General features: G+C 37.9%; 1 protein-coding gene across 2 annotated transcripts in view; it reads right to left on the bottom strand.

Annotated features, from left to right (window-relative positions):
- ltk (leukocyte receptor tyrosine kinase) overlaps nt 1-27,538 on the bottom strand; it is a 63,940-nt gene that overhangs the window by 23,734 nt on the left and 12,668 nt on the right. For both annotated transcript variants that reach the window (XM_083543574.1, XM_083543575.1), the window contains exons 2-7: nt 17,428-17,526; nt 13,104-13,256; nt 12,338-12,563; nt 10,091-10,230; nt 9,685-9,828; nt 1,622-1,771 (exon numbers count right to left, since the gene is read on the bottom strand). In XM_083543574.1, coding sequence (XP_083399700.1) covers nt 1,622-1,771; nt 9,685-9,828; nt 10,091-10,230; nt 12,338-12,563; nt 13,104-13,256; nt 17,428-17,526 — 912 coding nt within the window. The remainder of the gene's footprint in view (nt 1-1,621; nt 1,772-9,684; nt 9,829-10,090; nt 10,231-12,337; nt 12,564-13,103; nt 13,257-17,427; nt 17,527-27,538) is intronic.

Below are 27,538 nucleotides of genomic sequence, written 5' to 3'. Positions count from 1 at the left end.
TCTTCCTCCAATTCAAGTAAAATCCCCCATCTTCTATTTGAAGCAAATCTCCAATGACATCCCATTTACAGGATATAAAAGAGATGAGATGAATGTCTTATGTAATGCTCTCAAGAACAGTGTAGGAAGGTATTCGGGATTCAGTTCCAAAACTGCTTGTACTGTATTTTGTGTTTTTAAAGTCATCTAGTATAGTTGGTATTACAGTATTGGCACATATCGTTATGTTTGTTTATGAGCATGAGCAGCCATTAAGTAAAAGTTTACTCATTTTTATTGTTTTAAATACACATTAAAGTACTCACATGCCCACAGATTTTCCTACTTTTGTAGATTGTATGTCTCATTCAAAAGAGAAGTTTTGTTCTGAGTTTAAAAAACACACATCATTATAAAACGAATTTTAAACATCATGGTCTCATGGTATCATAGTTCATTGTTTAAAATATGTTAATTTTGTTTAAAAGTATTGAGTTTCACTTTGTACAGTAATTACCTACTAATACATTACAAAGGTTTTTGCAAAAAATTTGCGTTTTGCATGACTTTTTCAGTCTGACTCATCTATTTTTAATGTTATTATTTTGAGTTGTACTGTACCAGCTAAAATGTAAAAACCATTTCCAGATTCCTTGAAACCAGAGGAAGCTATATCTATAGGGTTATAAATAGAAAAACAATATAATAATTAGGAATAAGAATTGTACAAGTTTCTATTCATCTTGTGAATTTGACAGAAAGACAAGAATGCATTGCACTAAACTGGAATTACACAACTGGATACCAATCAGCCATGAACTAAACAGCTGTGCTCATTTAACCAGCCAAAATAAAGAAGAAATGTGTAATATTTAAGCTCTCCCAGTCTTCTCCTAAATCATTATGTCGAAAGCATATTTTAATTCTGTCTGTTTATGTACACAGCATACAAGTAAAATGTGCCATTCGTTTTTTAAGAAATGCAGTTGTGGGGAAAGTCCCATCTGTGGCATTTATGACTTAAAAAACATCTTTCCATTTTACATGCAACATGAGAAAGGCAGAGAGCTTGTATCTCATGGAGATCTATTTTGCGGCTTTGGTAACCTCCTATGAAAACAGGAGAAACAGAATCCCAAAAGAGCAATTGAGAGATCTTGATATTATGATATAAAATTGTGAGGTAAATTATGATTTTTTTTTTGGCCACAACAAAAAAGCCTATTGAGCAAGGCTAAGACGGTTGCAATTATTGGTGTTCTTATACAATCATTGAGTTTGACAGCTAAGAAATGTATCTTGTGACATTAACTACATTTCTATAGAATTGTGCCAAAACTACCAAACGTAACCTTTCAAGTATACAATGAGAAAGAAGCACTTTAGGTTTCCTTTTCACTAATCATGGTTTCTGAATGTGCTGGCCAAGTTTTCATTTATGCTCTGCAAGTTTATGTTTACAATTCTGGCCTCTCTGGTACAAAAAACAGGAAACTTAGCAGCAGTTCAAATACCTCAGTGCTTTTAAAGGTATAATTTATGATCGTTAGGCAGGTTATAATTTGTTCCTTATTATACAATGAAATTCATTTATATATATGAAAAGAAATATTGCAACTGTTATCTGCATTGAAGCATTCACCTTGAGTGTTTTGGAGTGTTGTTCCTAATAGCTCAGTATTTCTGGATAATTGTTCTCCACTGGCAAGGTTCCAAGAAGACTGCGTATCAGAAACTGTCCACCCACAGGAGCTTAACTCAAATGAACAGTATGACCCTAATGGCAATGTATCTGTGGGGAAAAAAAATGTTTTAAGAACATGACATCAAGACGTTAATGGTAACCTGCAATGAAATTAATTCTACACATTAACAATAACCAGCCATGCAGAAAAATATATTTATTAACATTACATAAATTACATTTTGCTCTAGAGATAGAGAGGCGGAACCATTTTTCATAACACGGTCTTACTGCAGAGACCTGGTCAAAACAGCCTATGTAGTCGTGATAAACTCTAATGTCCCATGAGTCATTAGTCTAGCACTGCTACTGCCAATATGCCAAACTCTGCTGTTGAAAGCTGTGAAAATCAAATACAGCTTACATACTGGTAAACAACTTTGTAAGGCAACTTAGCTGCAATCCTAAAATCTACTAAAAGCACATTCTACACATTATACTGTATGGCCTCAAACTTTCAGTAGATCTAAGAAGAGGCTGGTAGATTTGTAGTAATTTTAACTCACCAACAACCTTATTGTTGATTCATGGAAACCAAATTCTTCTCCCACTAAATAAACATATAAGATTTTTTTTTTTTACATAGATTTTGTTTAACAGTTTTGTTGGTAATGAGGGCATTTTTATATATATATATATATATATATATATATATATATATATATATATATATATATATATATATATATATATATATATATATATATATGTGTGTGTGTGTGTGTGTGTGTGTGTGTGTGTGTGTGTGTGTATGGCATAGATGGCAATAAAAACACTAGTGAATTCTCTATACTTAATGTTCCTTTTTTTCTAAGCCTCTGAAATGTATTTATCAAAATTCTGAAAATGAAGAAAAGAAATTAACATTTAAATGATTCGAATTTCCAAACCTGACCCAGATATCGCATTGATATACAAATTTAACGCTCATTAATAATGTAACTTTGCAGTCAATTCTGTCCACTCCATGAGAGTCAGGGGAAACACATAGTACTATTAAAATTGGGCACTGAGTAATAAGCAGAAATATGGACAAGTACCCTGTTTTGCAGCAGGTAGGACACCTGGAAGTAGTACCCTAGATATATAAATGCTAGTCTGTTAATATTCTTGCCACTTCAGTCAATTAAAGCTTAAATTAATAGTATACTATTGGAAAAGATAACCATAAAATTAGCTGTAGACTTAGTATATACCAGGTAGTTCAGACGAGTTTAAAGTCCTCTTTTTTCTCAGTAACATTTCACAGGCACCAGAGTAGTAACCTGGACTAACAGTCAATACTGAAGCCCTCAATGGCCAGGAGGTCAAAAGAGTGTAATTGGCCTTGTTTGCTGAGAAAAACAAGCCCCCCCCTCTCTCTCTCTCTCTCTCTCTCTCTCTCTCTCTCTCTCTCTCTCTCTGCCATGTCTACTTGGCAACACTAGCCAACCTGCTGTACATGAAAGAGGAAATTGTTTAGCAGATAGAAATGGTCAACAACAAAATGAATAAATGGCAGAAAATAATCTAATTAAATAACTCGATTCAAAAAACATTTATCTTCAGTGATGGCATTTTCTAAAATGGTCACATTTCTAAAGCACTATTGTGCCTCAGAAATTAGATTACTATATGTATTTGTTTCTCTGTGCATTAGTGCTATACCAACCTGACTAAAACACAGGTAAAATAAAAAATGTATTACATTATTTTATAGATATAGGTTAAAGCTGGCTATGCATTCCATTTATCTGTTTGCACATCGTATATACAGTATTTGGATTTCCAGAATTTGCATTCTTTCAGGTTTAGGTTTTTGTTCCAGGTTCAAGGAGAGAAGAACTATCTAGTCGATGGAAATGGCCAATGAAAAAAATGAGTAAGTGGAAAATAAAATATATTTAACTGAATAAATTAATTCAAGAAACATACATAACCTTAATGTCAGACTTTTACTAAAATAAATCCCACTATTCCATATGTATATATACTATATACATTTACTATATTAACACAATTGCTAATGCATATGAAGCAAACTTATTTCAAAAGTTAATATCCATTTTCATTTGCACTGCATACGTGCAAGTGTCTGAATGCATGGGGTCAAAACACTACCTATTATCTGGAAAGTACAAGTGCAGGTGGATGCAAATGCAGTTAAACAGTTTAATAGCCAGGCAGGGAAATCCAAATCAGCATTTACAGTTTTTCTCAATTGCTAAAACACTAAACTGATTAAATCAATCACTCTTTTGGCAAAACCATAAGCACTTTTCACCTGTTTAGGCACAACTTCCCAACACATTTTCATTGTGATGCACCCGTGCTGCATAATGGTGTGCACAGGTGACAAAATTCAAACACAATTAAAGCACAAGTTTCACCACTTGAACACTACAACTCCAAATGGATCACACTTGTGGCTAATGATGTGAGGGAACATATAAAGTAAGCCAGTTCAGAGAGCACTGGTTTGTGAGACCCTACAATAGATAGAAATCTGAGAGGAAGAGTTTGTGTGAGAGGAGGTCGAGGTGGTCAGCGAAGACAAAGAACAGTAATATCTGATGAAATCAGAGTTACTGCGATTGACCATGTTTTTGTCCATGGTATAAGCATGAGGGAGGCTGGACAAAGGGTACAACCAAACATCAGTAGATTCACTGTGTCCACCATAATCCGAAGATTTAGAGAAGAGAACAGGTAATTAACTTTTTTGACATTATAATACAGTATGTAAATGTTGACAGCAATTACTGTATGACAGACTATATACTGTACCACAGTATACTGTAAGTAAATATATGTTTCAGAACATCACTGTACCAATGTACTGTAGTATTGTCATGGAGGGTTGGTCTAACTGTTTGTAGGCCTAGTATTCCATGTATATTTTTTGTAACTCCATGTTCTCTTTTTGTAGAATTGAAAGACTGCCACATGGGGGTGGGAGGACAGGTATGTTCTCCCCCCACCAAGAGATATGGTCCGTGAGAACAATGCTATTAAACTGAGTGAAATTCAACAGAAGATCATTGAGGACCATGTACATTTTGAGGGTCATCATCAGTGTCAGCCTCTCTACTGTTGATCGTGTCCTCAACCGCAACAGACTGCACATGAAACAACTATACAGAGTGCCCTTTGATCGCAACTCAGACAGAGTCAGAGAGCAAAGATTCCAGTATGTACAGGTTGGCAAATATCCAGACACATCCGATGTTGATTACTTTAAGTAGTGATTTACTGTAGTGGCCTATCACTTACAAAACTATATCTATTTCTACAGAGGGTTCTTCAACTGGATGCAATGGAAAGACCCCATGAATACGTGTACATGAATGAAGCTGGGTTTAATCTTACCAAATCTCACTCAATCACATGCGAGATGCTCTGTAGGGCAGCAGGATGAGCATCCCATCTATGTTGTTGTTTGGGACAATGTGAGTTTTCACAGAGCCCTCCAGGTTAGAGAGTGGTTCAATATGAACCAAGGTTTTATCAATCTTTGCCTTCCACCGTACTCCCCTTTCCTAAACCCCATTGAAGAATTCTTCTCCTCATGGCGATGGAAGGTATATGAACGCCAACCCTACACCAAAGTAAATCTTCTGCAAGCCATGGGACTTGCCTGTGGTGACACAGGTGTGGAGGCATGCCAAGCCTGGATACGGCATGCCAGGGTTTTTTCCCCCTGTTGCCTGGCCAGACAAAATGTGGCCTGTGATGTGGCTGAAGCCCTGTGGCATGACCCAGTACGGAGACATGATGCTGGGCTGAGTAATGCACTTATTTGTATATTTTTGTACTTTATTTTTACATGGGCTTACTGTACACAAGTGGCAAACTCATAAGATTTCTGTTTGTTTTTACAAGTGCTACGTGTAAATGCACAAGATTTCTGTTTTGTCTTTTTGTACAAGTGCAAAATGCACAGGTTATTTTTGTTTTGCAACATGCATTTAGCCTACAGTGAACAATAAACATTTATTTCTCCAGCTTCATGTCCTGAGCATTGTGTTTTCTATTTTTCTACGTAGTGTTTAGTGACTGTTCCGTAGTGATTTTAATTTTGTTTGACTCGGGGCACGAGTAAATATGGGCAAGGCAATATAAAAATCTGGTTCAACAAGAAAGTAGCAATACGAAAGATCAAAGGTTCGGTAAATGTCAGCAACCACAAATGTGTGTGACCATAGTACTTTGCATCATGTGTCTGATCATGTGTGTTTCTAATTAGGCACACCTCTGTTTAATCAGTGTGAGGGAGAGTGAGAGAGGAAATTGTAAAAGTGTTCATTTTATCCATGTTTGTAGGCAGAGGCGGCTGCATTAAACTGGCACGTCTACCTGGCTGAGAGCTAACACCTAAAACTTTTTTTGATCCAGACATTTTTACTTCTTATACATTTGCTTATAACTGAATACTCTGACAATGCAAGCAAAGCATTTTAGGATGCATAATTCATCAATCTATTATATCCTACATTTTTAATATGGCTAATGTATGTGGCACCAAGCTTGCTAGTAACTCAGCAGACCCTCTCAAAGTGTCCCATCACTCCACTCCACACCCTTTAAGTATGCTTTCTCTTTAAAATGCAAACTGCAAACTGCCCAAGGTGATCTTACATATCTTATAAAGATTAATCACTCATAGCCCATACACTACCAAATAAATTACAAAGTTGTTTCTTCTAGGACTTTTTGGGGAAGCAGTTACAGTGGGAAAGTTAGATCTTACATATTAAACTAAAACCATTTGTTCTGGTCAGAAAATGTACTATTATATAAAATTTTTTTTTGTGGATATAGCAACAGAAATCCAATTAAATAAAACAAGAATTATTACAATAACTTGGTTGCATAAAATGTCTGGTCCTTTGAGGTTGGCAGAAGTGTATTAGTTGAATGTGTAACAAATGGTATATAATCTGTAAGATTAATCATCCATACCCTTATAAAAAAAAAAAAAAAAAAAGTAGTTTTCTTACAGGAACTCGAGCTGCATAAACAACGATTTGGGAACGCTTCCATGTTGTCCGCCCTCCGAATCACGTGTGTAATTAGTCTGGAATGCGTGGTGTCAAAGGCAGGGTGCCGTCACGACCAGGAAGTTATAAAAAGCACATGAAGTGAAGCCCGTGCAAGCTTCTGTTTGTTCAGAAGTGCTCTGTGTGTTTGTTTTTCAAGGGTAAGTGGTAATGTCCAAATAATTATGGGAAACATTTAAGAAAGCACTCTTGCCCGCTTTGTGTTCCTCCTTGCCCATGATATATTACCGGGGTTGGGGGGAATCGCATAGCCTGTGTGTTTCTTGCTTGGGAGCAGAGCATGCTCGATAGAGCCGACTACGCAGATTGCGCTCGCATGTCAATGCAAATGCTTCCACTCCCAATGGGCATTTGTAGTTAACTGCCCGGTTGTCCCAGCGCTAGAATTCCTTCAGGAACAGTTCGCAAAAGGCCTCCAGCACAACCTTGAGTGCCTGTGTGGGACTTGGCCGTCATTTTAGAGGTCCTATCAGGGCTTCCCATCAAGCCTTCACACAGTCAAGACTGTGTTTCTACTGGTCATTTCCTCTCTTAAGAGAGTGGGGGATCTTAAGGCCCTCTCTGTGGCCCCCTTGTTCCAGTGCCTTTCTTTACCCTAGATCAGGGTATGTTACCAAGGTACACTTGGTCGTCCCACGACCTGTTATGCTCCAGGCATTCTTTCATCCTCCTTTCCAAGACTCAGACCAGTTAAAGCTTAACCAACTGTGTCACTGGAAATATACGTCCACAAAAGGAGTCTGTGGCGAAAGTAGGAGCAGCTGTTCGTCTGCTATGGCCCTTCAAGGAGAGGTCTCCCTGCAAACAAGCTGATGCTCAGCAGATGAATTGTGGGTGCTATTTCATTCTCCTACGTGTCCTCTGGTCACCCCGCTCCTTTCGGGGTCAGAGCTTACTCGAACCGGAGTGTGGTAGCCTCTAAAATTTTATCCTCTGGAGTTTCTCTCTAAGACATTTGTAACACTGCAGGCTGGTCCACCCTGCTGACCTATGTCAGGTTTTATAGCCTCGACCCCAGTGCCACTCCTGGCCCCTCTGTCCTTTGACCTAGCTCTGCTCTTTCACACCTGGAGATGATATTCTGCTTCTGCAACCTCTAACGCAATGCTGGCAGCACTAATGCGTCTTTTGTTTGAAGCAAGCTTCTGCACCTGACGCACAACATGAGGACTCAACTTCTTTGATCGACCCTTGCAAGACCTGTTCCTAGTGGAACCCATCTTGGGAAACCTCTGTGTGACAGCAAGCAGAGCACAGTAAGCTGCAAAAGAGGACACGTAACCTTTCAGGGTAGAAGGAGACAACCCTGAGGCGACCTGCTCCTGAAGGAACTCCAGTACTCAACCAACCGAGCAATTAACTGGGTCCAAATAGTTCTGCTCGCACCATACAGAGAACGGTGCTATTTAGCGGCATACTAAATCCTTTTAGCTTGTGGAGGAAGCGCTGAATAGGAGGATGGTCTCCACTACTTTGGGTAGAGAGACCAGTGGCTAAGAACTGTGCCCCCTCATGGGGCATAGCTACAGCCATAGCCTCCATAACTCAGAGCTGGGGCTGCGCCTGCCAAGCAGGCCCCTGTGAGCAAAAATGGAGGTAGCGCTGGAATGGTGCCGACTGTTTCTTAGACTCCTGAAACTTGTCGACGACTGCACCCACAGCATCGCTGAACAAGCCAGAAGGGGCAATTGGGGTGTTCAGCAGGAAGGCGCTGTCCCTGCCCTGTCTGACAGGGTGAGCCACAGATGCTTTTCTGTGGCTACTAGGGCTGACATAGAGTGACCAATGGTCTCTTTGGTGGTTTTAAGAGCTCCCCCCCTCATTCAACTACCGCAGCAGGTCAGCCTGGTATGCCTGCAACACAGCCATGGTGTGGAGGCAGCTGGCAGCCTGACCTGCTGCTGCGTAAACCAGGGCCTTAAGGGACAATGCTGCACCCGGGGAGAGATAACCAGCTAGCCTCTTCAACCCAGGTCATCGCTCCGTAACTGCTCTCTTTCAACCCCACTACATCATCGTAGAGGGAGATATAAAGGGTGAGATGTGTGCCGAATATAGGTTGATCCATGATCTGGACAACTCAGTGTGCACAGCGCTCCCTCTACTGGAGAAAGAAACCACCAAACGGTGTGCTTCCAAACGCAAAGAGAGGGCGCTGGATCCTCTTCGGGGCCAGAGCCGTGAGGGAGAGCGCCCTCCTTGAAGAGTGCTTTCATGGACATGCGGATGCAATGCAAACAGTTGACTCCCTCGAGAGCCCACTGAGCATGCTCTTTCATGCTCCTCCTCTCCCAAGCAAGCTACACACACACACAAAGCGCTTCCTGAACAAAGTCGGCTCCACCGCATGCGCGTTTTATAGCTTCATGGTGTGACGCCATCCCGTCGGTGACATCGCACCTCTCTGTTGGACACATTCAGAGCGTGGGCAACGCGGAAGAATTCCTAAAGCGTTGTTGATGCAGCTCGAGTTCCTGAAAGGGAAACTTGTGTTTACATACGAAAAGTAATTTTATAGATGAATTTTCTGGATCCTGCTGATCCACATAATAATAATAAGAACGATAATAATAATGATGATAATAATTATTATCATCATTATTATTATCGTTATTATATTAATAATAACGATAATAACAATAATGCTGTGAGTACAGTTATGTGGTTTTTCCAAAAGGAGTAAAGAGACTTCCCAGGTCGTCACACACATGATTTACTACTTTGCTCCTTCTCATATATGGATACAGATAAAAAGCAGCTAGTTTGACATTTTCAATGGAACAAATGCATAGGCTATGGTATAGTCTAACCTTTTACATTGATTTGCTACAGGCCAGGGTACAGAACAGATGTTACGCAATCAAATGTTGTCCAAAGTCTACACTGACCTTTGAAAGCTTTTAAAAGCACTGTCCAACTCACCACAAATGAGTCCTTCATCCTCGCCTAGAGGACAATCACTGTGAAAATCACACACTTTGCTTTTATCTATACAGCCACCCAAATCACAACGAACAGCTGAGTTCTCATCACAGTCTGGCACACTCTCCTCCAAAACTGTGCTTTCTAAAGAGATGCAAAGGGAGATACAGAAGAGATTTATCAATGAAAAAATATGCATGAATTAAAATGCATGAATATTAATAACATTTGTGCAATCATGTACATTTAGAGGAATGTAATCAATATTTCCTTAGTTTTAGATGATCAGAAGCTTAAGTGTATACTTATCTTAGCTACCAACCAAATGCCAAAGCAAATGCAAAAACTGTAGCTGCAGTGTAATAACTAATTTCACATTTTATTTAACATATCATAAAACACTCACCCTTGTTACAGTCCATCAGCTCCAATGAATCAATGGCCAATAGTCCAAGATCTTGACCACTACAAGAAGTGTACTGCACTATTATGTGGAAGGGCTGGTCAATTTTCCCTATTGATACCCATAATACCTCCCAAGACGCCCTGGGCCAAAATCAAAACAAAACAAAACAAAATAATGTTTACATAAATACAAATGTTCTTATACTTTTGACATATTTGTATTTCACCCACTTATTTCAAACAAAATGATTTCTTTGTAATGTACCAAGAAATTCAATTTAATTTTAACATAATCAGTAACATCAGTACTGTAATTTGCAAACCTGTGGATCATTAGAAACTGTCCTTGAAAACCGTCCAGATCATTTCATACCATTTAGAGTCTCAGACAACATGTGATTTCACTACTACATCTTTCGAATATCCTGTTGAATTTGTATGTAAGTGAATGTAAATAATTGCATTATATGTTTTAGCTGCACTAAATGTTGCAAAAGGCCTTGTTTTCTTGGTCCATCATCCATGATCAGGATTTTTACCAGTTTTATACACAATGATTTTCCAACACTGAATAAGCCAGACCAAGACCTGCTCCCATTTGTAAAGATTTGACTATTTATAAAAAAATTTACCTTTAGTATTACTTTACCATTTTTAGGTTTTTTTTTCCCCTGGATTGTAAAACAACATAACCTTTCCCATTATGTTTTGACTTCAGTGTGTACAACAACTAAATCTGATTTGTGTGATGGAGAACTGAATACTCTTAGGCACTGGGCCATACAAACCCCAAGTGATGTCTCTAATCCTAACCAGACAGTGTGTGTATAAGAGTATTGGCTCCATTATGATCGTCCTGCCTTTTTTTCATATTGCATTGCATCACAGCCCATTTCAAGCCATCTGTCTAATCCAATTACAAAGACATATTGTGATCTACTTTTAGAAACAAAATGCATTCATTCATCTTGGTATAGCTTCAGCTAACCTAGGGAAATCAATACTGAGCACTTTTCCATAACAAGAATTCAGATGACATTTTGTTTAATATATTTGCAGAACAGTGGTTACATGTGACACTACTAATATGCAAAGCATGTTAGTGTTCTGTTTATTTGTGCAAATAGTTCTCTCATACTGCAATCCCTTTGTAAATGTCTAAAAATCAAATCAGCAACAGTAATGAAAAGCCAGTGACAGATCAGGAGCTAGTGGGCCGGTGGCCAGAGCAAAGCAAAATTTTATGCCAGATTTCCCAATGTGCAAATGCTATAGTTATACACACTACATCTACTGTATCAGCATGAGCTGATTTCCTTATTCAGTTTAAAACTGACAGATCCAACAGATGCTTGATCGGATTAAGATCTGGGAAAGTTTGACAACATTTGAAATCTTTGTCATGTTCCTCAAACCATTCCTGAACAATTTTTCAAAAAGGCCACTGTCATTTGGAAATAGTGTGGCCATGATGGAGTGTATATTTGACCAGCAAGTGTTTAGGTAGGTGGTACATGTCAAATTACAAAGTACTCCCCCCCACACAGTATTGAATCTTAAGTGCTCATGAAAAACAATCAGTTGTCAGGTGGGCTTTACTTTAGCCACTTTTGGTATGCATTAAATACTAGAAATACCCATGTTTTCTAGCTATTACAGTCAGCCCTTGTCAAAGTTAATCCTGCTTTCCACACACCAACTCTGAGAACTGACTGCCCACTTCTTTATGCCCAATAAATCCCAACCCTTGACAGATGAAACTGCAACAAGACACCTGTTTGTGGATTTAAAAGTAACACTGGCTGGTGTTATTAAAGACTTAGACAGAACACAAATAAGATAACCACAAGAGGAAAAAACTCCACCTCCACTGACATGCTCAGAAAATAACCAACATGACTACTGAACATTTACAGTAAGTAACACAGGGACAGGATAACTATGATGTTATGATTTATAATCCCACTTTTATATCTGGTTATTCTCTAGGTTTCTTTTTCTTATGCTGTACCATTTTAGAATGTTTATCTGTGTGATTTTTCCTGTTGCCTCTGGCTTGGTCAGTAGGGACCCAGATCAATATATCGATCAATGTAAAGCTGCTTTATTACTGTTGTTAAAACTGCTATTAAAAATAAATTAAACTGAATGACAACATTTCTTTTGTTGTGTATCCCAACAGCAATATACTGTAAGGCCAAGTTATTCCAGAAGCCACCGTCAAAAAACCATGAGATCTTTCTCTAACCTAGTGTCGGCTTTTTCCCTGCTGACAGGGGTAAGTGAGTTGATGACAGCAGAATCTGTGAGTCTAATGGAGACGGACAAGTTTCCTGTTCTTGGTTCTGGCTGGAAGCAAGCCAAATGAAGACGACACCTTGGGCCACTGCTTAGAACTACAGGACTTGCAATGTGAAATGTGCAAATCCCATAACCCCACAGGGCAGAGCCAGGCCTCAGAACCAGGAAGTGGCCTTTGGGAAAGAAAGGAGAAGTGTGGTTTCTTATGATTAGTACACTTATAAGTGGAAACATCACCTTATTCTCTTCGGAAAAGCATAAAATTATGTCCTAAATATTGCATCATAGACAATACAAAAATCTAGAAATAAAAAAATTCAAAACAGATATAGCATGTCCGTACTACTTATCTACATTAGGAACACTGGAATTTATATCATTCTTAATCCATCAAATCCAAATAGAGAAATCACTATGAATTGGAAAATGTAGTTCTTTTTATATACTTTAATAATACATTATTTACGTTTATGAAAGTTAATGCAAGTTAATAAAAAAAAAAAAAAAAAACATTCTTCCAAATAAAATAAATTTGATAAAAGTATACAAATGGTCTAAGCCAAAGATATTAATTAAGTATTAATATTAATTAAATATTAATTAAGTATAATGGTAATTTATTTAATAGTGTTAAATAAATGCTATATAGCTACTAAAAAAATGTTAAACAACAGCATGAAATTGTAAAAAAAAAAATACATTCATGTAAATACCTTTAGAATCTCCATTAGAATGATCTGTGATTGGTTGGACACCCCGATGGCCGGCCCAGTGCTGCTCAGGCGATGTGACATACCAGTCTCCATAAGCACTGTGATTGGACATGCTCCAGGAACATGGAGATTCAAAATCGCAGGATGTAAAGACTGTGGGTAAAAAAAAAAAGCACTACATTATTCTTTCATGCATTTTCAAGTTTTTTCCCTTAAAGTTTAGGATGGCTGAAAAAGCTGAATAACTGCTTGCAAGAAAATCTGTGTTAGATTTAAGAGCGTATACCTTCACACACCAAATTACAGCAAATATAGGCTTACTCTATGTTTAAGATTTAAAGAATCATATTAGTATTCCATTAAATGCTTTAGTTTAGCAAAATAAGAATAGTGCTTCATAGTGAAATAACACAGCAATCATAAAACAATTTCCTGGCACAATTTACAGTTCAAAGTCAAATACAAAGAGCTATTTCAATTTAAAAACACTGCAAACACTATGTCACTGGCAAATTTTCAAGAAAATTGTGGGTTCATAAAAAGACAGCTTTTAACATTCATGTGATTTTGCTGAAATGTGTTAAACATCAAAAGCAGGACTTTTGGATTTTTAATGTATCCACAGTATATAATACTTAATACTAAATCTTTTGTGCCTGGTGCAATATAACAGGTTGGAAAAACTATACAGAAAGAAAAAAGACCTCCAGCCATGCCACTAACCATACATTCCACACTGAGACCATTAACATCAACCATGCTTACATGTCTGACAGGGGGTCATGATGATTCAGCCTCTCAAATCATTCCAAATGTTGGGACAATTCCTGCCTTCAATATACTAAACATTACCAACACTTATGTTTCCAGGACCCAGCCAGCACCACCCTCAAATTCTACAGTGTTTGTCGGAAATATGGTTTAATCTAATTTATGTTTTATTAGGAAGCCACAAAAAAAGTAATTAAAATCACTGCTACATGTGGGTTTTGTAATAAAGAATATTTTGGCAGAAAATCATTCCAAAGCATCAAAGATCCACCACCTAAATATTTAATTTCCTTGCTTTCTATTGCATCGAATAGATGATTCTTAAACTTTACAACCCCAATAGTGCGAAGTTACATTTGTTACTACCATGTCATTCTGTGCATGCTGTTGCAGGGAACCTCAAAATAAATTACTGTAATAAACTACATATCAACACTATTCTTCTTTTTTCAGCCACAGTTGTATTAAGTGCACATCCCTTACATAAAATGAGATGATGTTGGGTTCTTGTGCGTTATAAAATTTTACTTAATGTAACAACCAGCACACAGAGAAAATACAAAAGGGTTCCCTGGTAGTCTAGTGATTAGGATGCGGCCCAGGTTCGATTCCCGATCAGGGAACCAAACCCAGGGTTGCACAAGCCAGTGCACTCTTAGTGTCGGATAAATGGGCAGGGTTGCGTTAGAAAGTTCATCCAGCGTAAAAACGTGCCAAATCGAACATGCGGATCACGAATATGGATGATCTGCTGTGGCGACCCCTAATGGGAGAATCCAAAATAAAGTTAACACAAAGAAAATGCAAAGGTCAAACCATAAGCTTCATGCAGAGATACACTACTAAAAATGTAGCATTTCAAGTAAGTATATTAAACCTTTTTTTATTATTCATTCCATTCTCTGTATTACAAGTAAATACTGCAATAATAGTTTTGGAAAGATGGAGCTTAAAAGGCACTGCCACGCAGAATTAACACAAAAGTAGTTTTTTATGTTCAAAAGAAAATTTTTGTTTGCAAGCAAAATAATAGAATTTGTATGAAGCACAGGTATTATGCAATGGCATGGGGGATAAGTTCCAAATGTACCCTCTGCAGGCCCCCCAATCACCCCCAGGGAAGCCTGAAAACAACAATAGGCACTGTACATCGTGTATACTCCTGTGGAAAATGCTCCAAAGTCAAAAGAAAAAGTCAAAATTTTAAGCGTTTTAATAATTAACAAATAAATAGTCAAACAATGAACATGAACTAAAAAAAATATAGATAGTGTAGATCAATCATTAAACATCCATTGAAATAAGGGTAGGTTTTTTTTGTAACTGGGATGGGGCTTTATTCAAAGCATTTAGTTATTTTCAGAAATGTATTCTGCCGTTCAGAGCCTATTGACAAAATGGAAAGTTTGAATGGTTTTACCCTTTTATGCAAGATCAAACTGAGCTGACTGTTCACACATCAGAACAGTTTCCTGTGGATAGATCCAGGGCATCAGCTGATACAGGCATATTCTCAGCCTGGTTTGAGATGCTAAAAAAAGAAATGAATCTCACAGATGTCATAATATAACCCTAAAATATCAATAGAGATCAATCCTCAGGAAACGTCCTACCTGGTTTCAAGAGGATGTAAAAATGTGTACCAGAGTATGAGTTTAATTGGGAGGGAACAAATAACCCTCTATGTCACTGAGAGATCTATGGACACATTCTACCCCTACACCTTTTCTACAGAGGGAAAACATTTGTACAGCTGTTGGATATGCAAAGACATACCATGGTTAAAGAAGATTTGACTATACCACAAACCTCTTCCTCAATGTATCTCAGTCCCTCATTAAAAATCACAATATTTGCCATACATCCCATTTATCCCTGAGCCTTGAAGTGAAAGCAAAAGAAAATAACATGTAATAACAAAAAAATAAAACAGTGGCAAATGAAACTCTGATGCCATGTTTGTTTCAGCAAAACCAACATAAGGAAGGAGGATTTTCCACAGAAAATGAAAGAGGACTGGGCATTGCCTTAAGGCCTACAACCTTATAAATGGATTTAAAAGCCCAGAGTTGTATCTCTTTGACCCACAGCATGTCATAAAAGAGACAGAGAGCAACACACTATTTTCCATAGCACTTGAGCCTTCTGACGAACCATTCACCAGACCTCCAGACATAAAATTCACCACACATCCTGCTGGGCCATTTATTATGCCTCTAGTCAAAACCATAAATAGCAACCATGAATAGAACAATTAGCTTTAAGTAGATATACACTACCAAACATTAAGTCTGTCGAGTAAGCACATTGAATAGTTCCCCATTCATTTTACATCCTTCTACACGTACATACAGCAATAATAGTTCGCTTTAGAGAGATGGAGCTTGAATGGCACTACGCTTCAAAAAGATTTACCAACCAAAACTACCACAAATTTTATTAATTTGAAAATGAAAGAATGACTGCATGAAATCTTCATCTCCAACTTCTTCTTCTAAAATGTAATTATAGTCTGTTACTTGTCTGTGAGCTGTTCTGCATTATATGTTTTTCGTGTTAAGCCTTAATGGTTCAGGTGGTTGAAGAAATGAGTATTAGGAGTTTTTCTTCAATCCTTTCTTTTTAACTGAATAAATCTGGTGCTGCTTTTGATGATTTGAAAGCAATAAAAATGTGACGTTTGTAAATAAATCATGATGTGGACTTATTTGAAACACACGTAAGCTTAAATGCTGCTATAGACCCATAATTGCCTTAAAACAGACTTTGTTGGGTAAAAAAGGGGGGCCTCTCACAAGAGGATGCAGCCAAAGGCTTGTGGACACATGACCATCACCCCAATATTTGCTATCTTAACATCCCATTCCTTATTTATTCCCACTTTTGCGGGAATCCTCTCGGACGGCTGTCCACTAAATTTTGGAATTTGTATTCATTGTATTCATTAATCCAAAACAGCATTAGTGAGGTGAGGCAGTGATGTCAGCTATTTAGGCCTGGGGTACAATTCAGCAAATAATGCCTTTTTTGTTCTTCCAAATTTGTGGTAATAGTTTGGGGAAGACCCACATATTATTGTCAAGGTCAGGTCTTCAACTCCTATTCGGAAAGAAAATGAAACCCTATTTGTAATTGAAGGAGTAAAAAATGCTATTCATCTGCCACTTGTTCCTTCATGCAGGGCATTCCAAAAAAGTTTATCCTCAAACTAAAAATCAGGAAAAAGTGTGTTCATTCCAATAACAAAGTAAAGGGGACTTTAGTAGCATTTTTGCCCCTTAAAGTCATGTGAGATGTTTGATGAGGAAAGGCTATGCAGGTAAAGAGTGTCCTATGACACCGAAAAGTAGCCAGGCTGCAACAATAAATCACTGAGTTTTTGGATTTGTGTAATTCTTGAATTGACATTTGCTTGTAGAAGTAAAATTGCAAGGCATTAAAAAAAAGAGGATATTTTTTATTATTTCTTTTCCTTTACACAATCCTGATCTTGTTGTTAGTTAATTAAAAACAGGTTCATACTGCAGAAGTGGAAAAGAGGTCTGTGTTTTACCTTGGCTTAATTCGGCTGAACTGATGTGATGAGGATTTGAATGCATTGGAAAACTTGCATCAACGGTTCTATCCAAGAGAGCACAACAGATCCTGATCACTGTGGAGAGAGAGAGAGAGGGAGAGAGAGAGAGAGAGAGAGAGAGAGAGAGAGAGAGAGAGAGAGAGGGAGGTGAAAATTTTCATCTATTTCCATCAAAGTTCAAAGTTTTATATAACTGCTAATAAATCAACAACAAGAACAATCTAAACTAGATTTTTTTTTACTTGAAAAAGTCCCACTGATCATCTGTCACTTCCATCACTGTAGCAGTGTAAGCAAAACTGTGTCCTAATTTTTTTTTTTTTTGAGAATGAAAGTGACAGTGAATCTGAGCTATGAAAAAAAGCACTAAGGACAAAACTCCTGGCAGTCAAATTCATTATTAAGACGAGATACATGTGCAAGTCTAGAAAGAAAGGCAGAATTCTTCCCACCTCTGATTGGTCACCTCTGGCACATTTGTGCCCTGAAAATATCTTGTTCCACTTCTCTAGTTACTTTGATGCAACCATAACCAAATTAGTGCATCTAGTATGTTTTGAAGGGCACTTGTAAAAGCAGAATATTTACAGCAGGTTTCTTCTGATAACATCAGCTCAAGTGCTGTACAACGGACCTATTAAGGCATTACAGCACCACTAAGCGCACTACATAAGGCAAGAGTCTACAGCTGGCAAAGGGCCTGAGTAGTTACAGGTTTCTATTCCAGCCAAACAGGAATCAAACCTAATAACTATTTAAAGACCAAGATGTAATGACTTAAACAAATAGAATCAGATGTTGTCCTGCTTTGTTTGGAAAATATATGAAGCCACACTGGCCCTTTGCATGTAATACCTTCCATGTAGGATTGGGTAATATCTTATTCAACATACTGTATGTTGTCCAAAAGCGCTCATACAAGCACATCTGCATATGACTGTTGCCATATCAACAACCGATATGTTTACAGGATAATAAACTACTAAATTAATAACCATTAACTACAATCTATGACTTTTTTATAAATCATAGAAATAGTGGTGTAGACTAGTGGGGCAACCATTGGTTATACCTATTATAGCTTTTTTAGTTACTGAATATTGTGTCCATAATCAGACACTATATAACATGTTACACCAGCAAATTACTCTTGTTCTGGAACAGAAATATACTACGCTGTGTGTAATTGTATCAGGATGCACCATAGCCCCTTGGCCTTAAAACATGTCTCAGCTTTCCAAACACCATTAATTTTTCCAAGCTGCAATTAAATTTACAACTATCGTAGTCAATTGTTTTTGTAGACAGCTGTATTTTGTTTATAAGGTAACCGCGTTGAACATTCCTTGGTCCGTATGTTTGCTTTTAATTATTCCTTTTTTACATTAGGATTCAATTCAGTTGATTTTTATTTGTATAGCGCTTTTAACAATGAACATTGTCTCAAAGCAGCTTTACACAGATAATGCGGTGATAAAGAATGAATACGATTTATATATTATTTATAAGTGTACGTTTGTCCCCGATCAGCAAGCCGGTGGCGACTACGGCAAGGAAGAACTCCCTGAGATGGCATAAAGAAGAAATCTTGAGAGGAACCAGACAATTTGAAATGGTCCCCATTTTAGACAATAAAAGAAAATAAATTGATCATTTTGATACATTTGTGTGATACTTTTAAAATTGTAATAATACTATTTGCAAATTTTTAAATTGACAACCAGAGAAATGGTGCGTAGCCTTTTGCCTTTCAAAAATGTGAAAGGCAGAAAAGTGACTAATTGATGCAACCACAAGTGTACTAGTGGTTAATAAATTCATTGTTAGCATTATAAATTAATACAAAATCTTGCAGCAAAAAAAATAGCCACAGACTCACATCTACAAACATGTGCATTCACAGGATTATGCTATTTTACCCATCATTCACATCACGTGATCCTGGCACTTCTTTTGGGTTAATTACCAATTTTATATAATCTCACTAATTTGCACTACACACAATATTTCAAGTCTGTCTTTCCATGGTTGTCGTTGCTAGTTGTTGACAGTCCCACATCACGTTTTAATTATGGTCCTTGTTTTCTTGTCAAGTTATTTTGTGTATGTGTTTTCACACTGCACTATTACTTTAGGTCTGAAAGTTCATCTGCCTTGCGTCTCATTACATGACGTGCACACGCAAGCACACCCACAAACACACAAGCGTATCCTACTGATCACGTCCCTGACTTCCAACACAAGACAATGAGACATTGAGCGTTGCCCTCTAAGAACTGATCAACGACTTCTAGGCTGAACACTTAACAAACATACATGCAGTGTTGTGCTCGTTACTAAAAAATAGTAACTAGTTACAGTTACTTCATTCAAAAAGTAACTCCGTTACTTTGTTGATTACTTACACCAAAAAGTAATGCGTTACTGTTAAAAGTAACTTTTTAGTTACTTTTTTAAAGAACCTTCTTTAATGTTTCCATTAATGCTCTTTTATGCGTTATGGTCTATACAAACACAAAACTGACTTAAACACAAAGTCATTTTTAAACACTATTTTATTAAAGTCAGACCAGCACAAACTGAATATATCACAAGGATTTCTGAAATAAATAACAAAACAAGCTGAATAATATATTCACAATCAAAAACTAAAGTGGCTTCTGCTGTTGTGTTGAGCTCTTAAAATGTGCCTTTCACAGCTGAAGTATGAAAACTATCCACAATGTAGAACACCGGGTTAGCTTCTAGCTACTAGCTTCATCAAGGCATGGAGTTTCTGGAGGTGTTGCTATCGCAGTAGATACGAGCTTCGAACCAGAAAGACACAGCTTACATTTGACTTAAAAGTTTTTGTCTTTATGCTAAATTATTACTATTACTACTATTATTATGAAGTGAAATAATGAGCCTATTTCCACTTTGAGAAACTCGTCTTGCTCTCATCTCGACTCGCCATTACTGCCGCACAGACCTGAATAAACAGAGACACGCCCACAGTGTGTCTTCTTCGTGTTTACAGTGGTTCATCCTCCAATCCTACAATGCGTCTCTGCTGTAAGCAGGTTAGGCTGTAGTCTACACTTCAGCCCAAATTCATTCATTTATAAAAGTAACGGGTAACGCACCATACGGTAACGGAGTTACTTTATTTTTAAAAGTAACGCGTTACAGTATTAGTTACTGTCAAAAGTAACGTGTTACCGGTAACGCGTTACTGCCCAACACTGCATACATGTTTACATTTATTCCAGAGATCCCCCTTACCCTTTAATCATAATGTTTAGCAAAAAAATTGAGAAATAACTAGATTAAAAACGGAGAAAAGCATTAGACAAAGTCACAAGAAAATGCAACAAACTTACAGACATGTTGAGATAGCAACAAACCCAAATAATTGCAATAAAACTGCTAAATTTTCACAGGTAAATTTGGAGCACAGAGTGTAGCAACGCATAATACGCACTAATCAAGCAATAGCTGATCATGTTGTCTGACACGTCATGGATGATCACAGTAGATACTCTACTGCGTTAAATTATAAGCTTATACAATTTCCAGGCACCCCATTTTTCCTTTATCCTCAAGGTACTTTTATCTTAGTAGGGCATTGCCTGGTTTCATATTTGGATTAATATAATTCACTACATTGCATGGGAAATGACTGATTTGTTAGTTTTAAAATTATTAGATATTTCTTATATTTAAAAGTAAGTCACTTTTGCATAGCTAGTGGCCTTTGATTAATGTATGTCAATAAACTCTAAAAGAAATTAGGGTAAAAATAACAGGCAAGTATATAGGAGAGTATATGTGCAAATTACGGGTGACAAGGAACTGGTGTGTGTTATTACTGGCATGATACAGCTATGTGATGAAATTGGTAATGAAGCTCATAGCTATAATCTGGACACAAATGTAATGCTTTATCTCTCTCTCTCTCTCTCTCTCTCTCTCTCTCTCTATATATATATATATATATATATATATATATATATAATTCTGAGACAATAAACACCCCAGTAAAGCAGAACGTCAGTTTTTGCATATAACTGTACTTCTACTTAAAATAGACATACTTTAATGTCTGAGAAAATGTTTTTTCCCCCAACCCAAATGACCAGTTTACTGAACAATCACATTGCTGTGTGTCTGATTTCCCCCCCTGGACAACCCCATAGAGACAATTTAGTAACCCGAATACAGTACAGCAATTCATTAACAAAATGAACACAATAAATAGAATTGTTTGTTCGGGCACAGATAAATGTAAGGACAATTGTTCCTGAATGACAGCCTAAGTGATTTTCTTTCCTATTTTGCCTACTGGGCTTATTATTTCTTAGTTGGACTGCTCATGGCAGACATGCATCAGCATGATGTCATTTAATTACACATGTCTACTGCTATTGTTTAATTTTTTTCCTTCTTTAGAAATGATTGCTGAATTTTTGTACTGTTGAGAATAACATAAAAGAAATCTATCATGAAGGCTGTCATGAAGTACTTTTCTGCAAGTGGGAATACCATTTCCTAAAACAAAATTTAATTTCAAAGCAATTATACAGCATATTATGACACAGCACCGTTCTATCTGATTGGTTGCCTGATTGATTCAAATTAGAGAAAAGTTCACTGTAATAAAAAAAAAATATGCTCATTAATTTAATTTTTTTAACACTTATTCAACAAGTCTCCAGTTTTAGTAAGTTTTATACCACAAGAGAGTCTTTTATACACCGACCAGAGAAAGAGTACGTTTTAGGTACTGTATTATTAGTGAGATTAAAAAATCATATATCGGCCATCGGCTGCCCTGATTTCCAAATATGGGCATTGACATCGTCCAGAGAAAATATATTGCCTGATCGGTGTATACAAAAAAGGCTGGTGAATGATGAATGAATGGCTATATTTGCAATAATGAAAGTGGCATACAGTGTAACTACAAAATGTTTAAAAAAAAATAATTTATCTAAAAATATAATTAGAGCCAAATCCCTTACGTATGAAACATTTCTGGACATTTTGCAATAAAAAAAAACCAACCACTGCAAGTTAATAACACACTAGACAGCTGTGGCTTGTTTTCCTATAACAGCATGCTCTGGTGTGTTTCATTCCTTACATAAACAATATCATTAGTTACCTCAATTTCACAGTATGGGTCAAAAACATAACAATCTTAACCAGAAATAGAAGATAATGGCAGTATTTCATAGTTTGCTGTCTATTCTGAGCTTCGGGCTATCAAATGACATCGATAAATCTGTCCACTTATGAAAGGAAGTTAATCTCTGGTGTTAATAATAGGCAGAATGAAGTGGATGATCCTGATTGAAAACGACAAATGATTGATTTAGAAACAATATTTACTAGTCTACTAAATAAAGAAGAAACCAAAATATACTGACATTTCATCCCTCAGTGCGCATCCTGTGACCACACAGCATGTGATCTGCCTTCAAATGCACAATGATAAATTATAATTAGCAGAAGAAGAGCAGATTTAACAGTTGGCTATCATGTTTGAGAAGTTTAAGATCCCCATCCCCAAACAATAATATATTCTCTTGTTGATAAGAATTCCTGGCAATTTCACAAAAATTAACGAAATCTAAATAATACATGATTGAGAACATCTATAGTTTACGAATGTAACATTAGTTCCCTGAGGGAACGAGACGCTGCGTCACAATGCTTTAGGAATGCTTCCGCGTTGTGTACGCTCTGAATCATGTGTAATTTGGCCAATGTGCGACTTCACCAGCGGGGTGACATCGCGGCCAGGAAGCTACAAAATGCGCATGCAGTGGACCCAATGCTAGCTTCTGAAATGAGAAGGGAAGCGCAGCAGGGATGCAGGGAATGTGGTTTGGAGATGTAGCGCCTTGTTTTCTCAGGGAACTAAGGTTACATACGTTTTACATACGATGTTTTAATCAGTCTACACTGGCTTCCAATTAAATCTTGCATTGATTATAAAATACTACTACTGACGTATAAAGCACTTAACGGTCTCACGCTGCAGTATCTGATTGAACTTCTGTACCAATATGATCCTCCGTGCCTACTTAGATCAAAAGGTGCAGGCTATTTGTTGGTACTTCAAATAATGAGGACTACAGCAGGGGGCAGATCTTTCTCTTTTAAAGCCCACAGTTATGGAACAGCCTTCCAATCAGTGTTCAGGACTCAGTCTCAGTGTTCAAGTCAAGGCTATTTATGTTTTTTAAAACATATTTATTTAGTCAAGTCTTTTATCAGTAGATTTTTCTTAGGTAAAGGAGCAGATCCGGCGGGATCTGGATATAGAGTGTTAGATAAACTGGGATATTTGTATGCTGTCATCCCCTCACTCTCATTACGTTCACTCAGGTTTGTTGACGGTGGTGTGGTAATATATATATATATATATATACAGTGAGGAAAATAAGTATTTGAACACCCTGCTATTTTGCAAGTTCTCCCACTTAGAAATCATGGAGGGGTCTGAAATTGTCATCGTAGGTGCATGTCCACTGTGAGAGACATAATAAAAAAAAATATCCAGAAATCACAATGTATGATTTTTTTACTATTTATTTGTATGATACAGCTGCAAATAAGTATTTAAACACCTGAGAAAGTCAATGTTAATATTTGGTACAGTAGCCTTTGTTTGCAATTACAGAGTCAAACGTTTCCTGTAGTTTTTCACCAGGTTTGCACACACTGCATGAGGGATTTTGGCCCACTCCTCCACACAGATCTTCTCTAGATCTGTCAGGTTTCTGGCCTGTCACTGAGAAACACAGAGTTTGAGCTCCCTCCAAAGATTCTCTATTGGGTTTAGGTCTGGAGACTGGCTAGGCCATGCTAGAACCTTGATATGCTTCTTACAGAGCCACTCCTTGGTTATCCTGGCTGTGTGCTTCGGGTCATTGTCATGTTGGAAGACCCAGCCTCGACCCATCTTCAATGCTCTAACTGTGGGAAGGAGGTTGTTCCCAAAATCTCGCAATACATGGCCCCGGTCATCCTCTCCTTAATACAGTGCAGTCGCCCTGTCCCATCTGCAGAAAAACACCCCCAAAGCATGATGCTACCACCCCCATGCTTCACAGTAGGGATGGTGTTCTTGGGATGGTACTCATTCTTCTTCTTCCTCCAAACAAGTTTAGTGGAATTATGACCCAAAAGTTATATTTTGGTCTCATCTGAACACATGACTTTCTCCCATGACTCCTCTGGATCATCCAAATGGTCATTGGCAAACTTAAGACGTTCCTGGACATGTGCTGGTTTAAGCAGGGGAACCTTCTGTGCCATGCATGATTTCAAACCATGACGTCTTAGTGTATTACCAACAGTAACCTTGGAAACGGTGGTCCCAGCTCTTTTCAGGTCATTGACCAGCTCCTCCCGTGTAGTTCTGGGCTGATTTCTCACCTTCCTTAGGATCATTGAGACCCCACGAGGTGAGATCTTACATGGAGCCCCAGTCCGAGGGAGATTGACAGTCATGTTTAGCTTCTTCCATTTTCTAATGATTGCTCCAACAGTGGACCTTTTTTCACCATGCTGCTTGGCAATTTCCCCGTAGCCCTTTCCAGCCTTGTGGAGGTGTACAATTTTGTCTCCAGTGTCTTTGGACAGCTCTTTGATCTTGGCCATGTTAGTAGTTGGATTCTTACTGATTGTATGGGGTGGACAGGTGTCTTTATGCAGCTAACGACCTCAAACAGGTGCATCTAATTTAGGATAATAAATGTAGGGAAGGTGGACATTTTAAAGGCAGACTAACAGGTCTTTGAGGGTCAGAATTCTAGCTGATAGACAGGTGTTCAAATACTTATTTGCAGCTGTATCATACAAATGAATAGTTTAAAAATCATATATTGGGATTTCTGAATTTTTTTTTTTAGATTATGTCTCTCACAGTGAACATGCACCTACGATGACAATATCAGACCCCTCCATGATTTCTAAGTGGGAGAACTTGCGAAATAGCCGGGTGTTCAAATACTTATTTTCCTCACTGTATATGTACAAAGATACATATATATAAAAATAGTGCAGAGGAGTAAAAAAGATGTACTATGTAATATGTACATGTATAGTACAGAGGTTATATACAGTGTTTTGTTTTGTGTTTTGTTTTTTAGTGATCTAGCGGTGTAGTGTAGAGTTTAGTAGTGTAATGCTAAATGGAAAAATGCTGGTTCTGGTACGTAAGTTCCTGTATCTCCTTCTTTATGGAAGGAGGTTAAACAGGTTATGACTGGGATGTGAAGAGTCCTTGATAATGTTGTGAGCTCTGCGCAGACATCTGCTGTGGTGAAGGTGTTCAATGGCAGGTAGTTGGGTGCCAGTTGGTTTTGACCACCCTTTGCAGGGCTTTATGTTCACACATAGTGGAGCCTCCGTACCATACAGTGATGAAGTTGGTCAGGATGCTCTCGATGATGCAGCAGTAGAAACTCATTAAAATCCCTGGGGACAAATGAGCTTTCTTAAAACTTCTCAAGAAGTACAGGCATTGTTGTGCTTTCTTAACCAGAGCTGAAGTGTTCTGCTGCCAGGTTCTCAGAGATGTGAACTCCCAGGAACTTAAAGATGGAGATTTGCTCTACCTTAGTTCAATTGATGTTAATTGGTAGATGTCTCCTGCTGTTGAATTTCCGAAAGTCCACAATGAGCTCTTTAGTCTTTGTGGCGTTGAGGGCTGAATGAAGACTGGAATAGAAACTGCATCCTCTGTTGACTTGTTCGGGTGAATAGGCAAACTGGTGTGGATCTAGTGTAGGTGGTAGGCCCGCAGTGAGGTGATTCAGGACCAGTTTCTCAAAGCACTTCATAGAGATAGGGGTGAGTGCAACTGGGCGAAAGTCATTCAGGCATTCATCAGCTGAGTGCTTAGGCACAAGTATGATGGTCTTCAGGCATGTAGGAACCGTGGCTTGGGCCAGTGACAGGTTGGAAATGTCAGTGAAAACCTGTTCCAGTTATCCAGCGCATGCTCTGAGAACACGTCCCGGTATGCCATCCGGGCCAGCTGCCTTGCTTGCATCCACTCTACTAAATGTTGAATAGACAACCGTTGTTGAGAGTGAAAGTGGGCTGTAAGCAGTAAAAGAGTCCGTGGTTGAGGTGAAATGTCCTACGCCTTGATTACAATGAGCAAAAAAGCGATTGAGTTTACACATAATCGCACTGCTGGTTGGTTGAGCCGTAGGTTTGTATTCTGTGATGGTCTGGATGCCTTTCCACATGCGTCTGGGGTCAGAGTTGTGGAAGTGCTCTTCTATGTGGAGTTTGAATGTAAGCTTTGCTCTCCTGATGCCTCCTTTCAGGTTGGCCCTGGCTCCGTTGTAGTCCTCTACGTTGCCAGATTTAAAGGCATCTCTTGCTTTCAACAGTAGACGGACTTCAGAGTTCATCCACGGCTTCTGATTGGGAAAGCATTCAGAAGCACGTGTTTGACAGTAGTGAGCACGTGTTTGACAGTAGTGACATTGTCAATGCGCGTGTTGATATGGGCCAAAACAGATTATGTGTTAATGTCCGTGTTCGTGGGAGAGTCCAGTGTGGCCTGTGAGGCAAACATGTTCCAGTCAGTATCCTGAAACTATTGCTGTAGAGAAGAAACGGCCCCCCTCTGGCCATACCTTTACTGTCCTCACAGCTGGTTTCACCCGTTTGATCATTGGTGTGTATTTGGGTAGCATGAACAAAGAGAGGTGATCAGACTGACCCAAGTGGGGGTTCACTTAAGTTCACTTACAAAATATATATATATACACACACACACACACACAGTTATGCATTTTATATATATATATATATATATATATATATATATATATATATATATATATATATATATATATATATATATATATATATATATATATTACTGTATACACTGTATATTATGCATAACTGTGTATTGTTACTGACATTTAGCTTAAGGACTTTGTATGCATTAAACATCTTGCACATAGCTGTTTGAAACAATGAACACAACTCATCAAGCGGCTCAATGGCAGCGTTCCACAAAACAATAGCAAATATTTTTTTACTAATTCCTTATTCATCTCACATGCTC

Source organism: Silurus aristotelis, assembly GCF_946808225.1.
Source record: "Silurus aristotelis genome assembly, chromosome: 6".
Taxonomy (NCBI): domain Eukaryota; kingdom Metazoa; phylum Chordata; class Actinopteri; order Siluriformes; family Siluridae; genus Silurus; species Silurus aristotelis.
The sequence above is the reverse complement of the archived record's forward strand: the minus strand, read 5'-3'. Positions and strand labels throughout refer to the sequence as shown.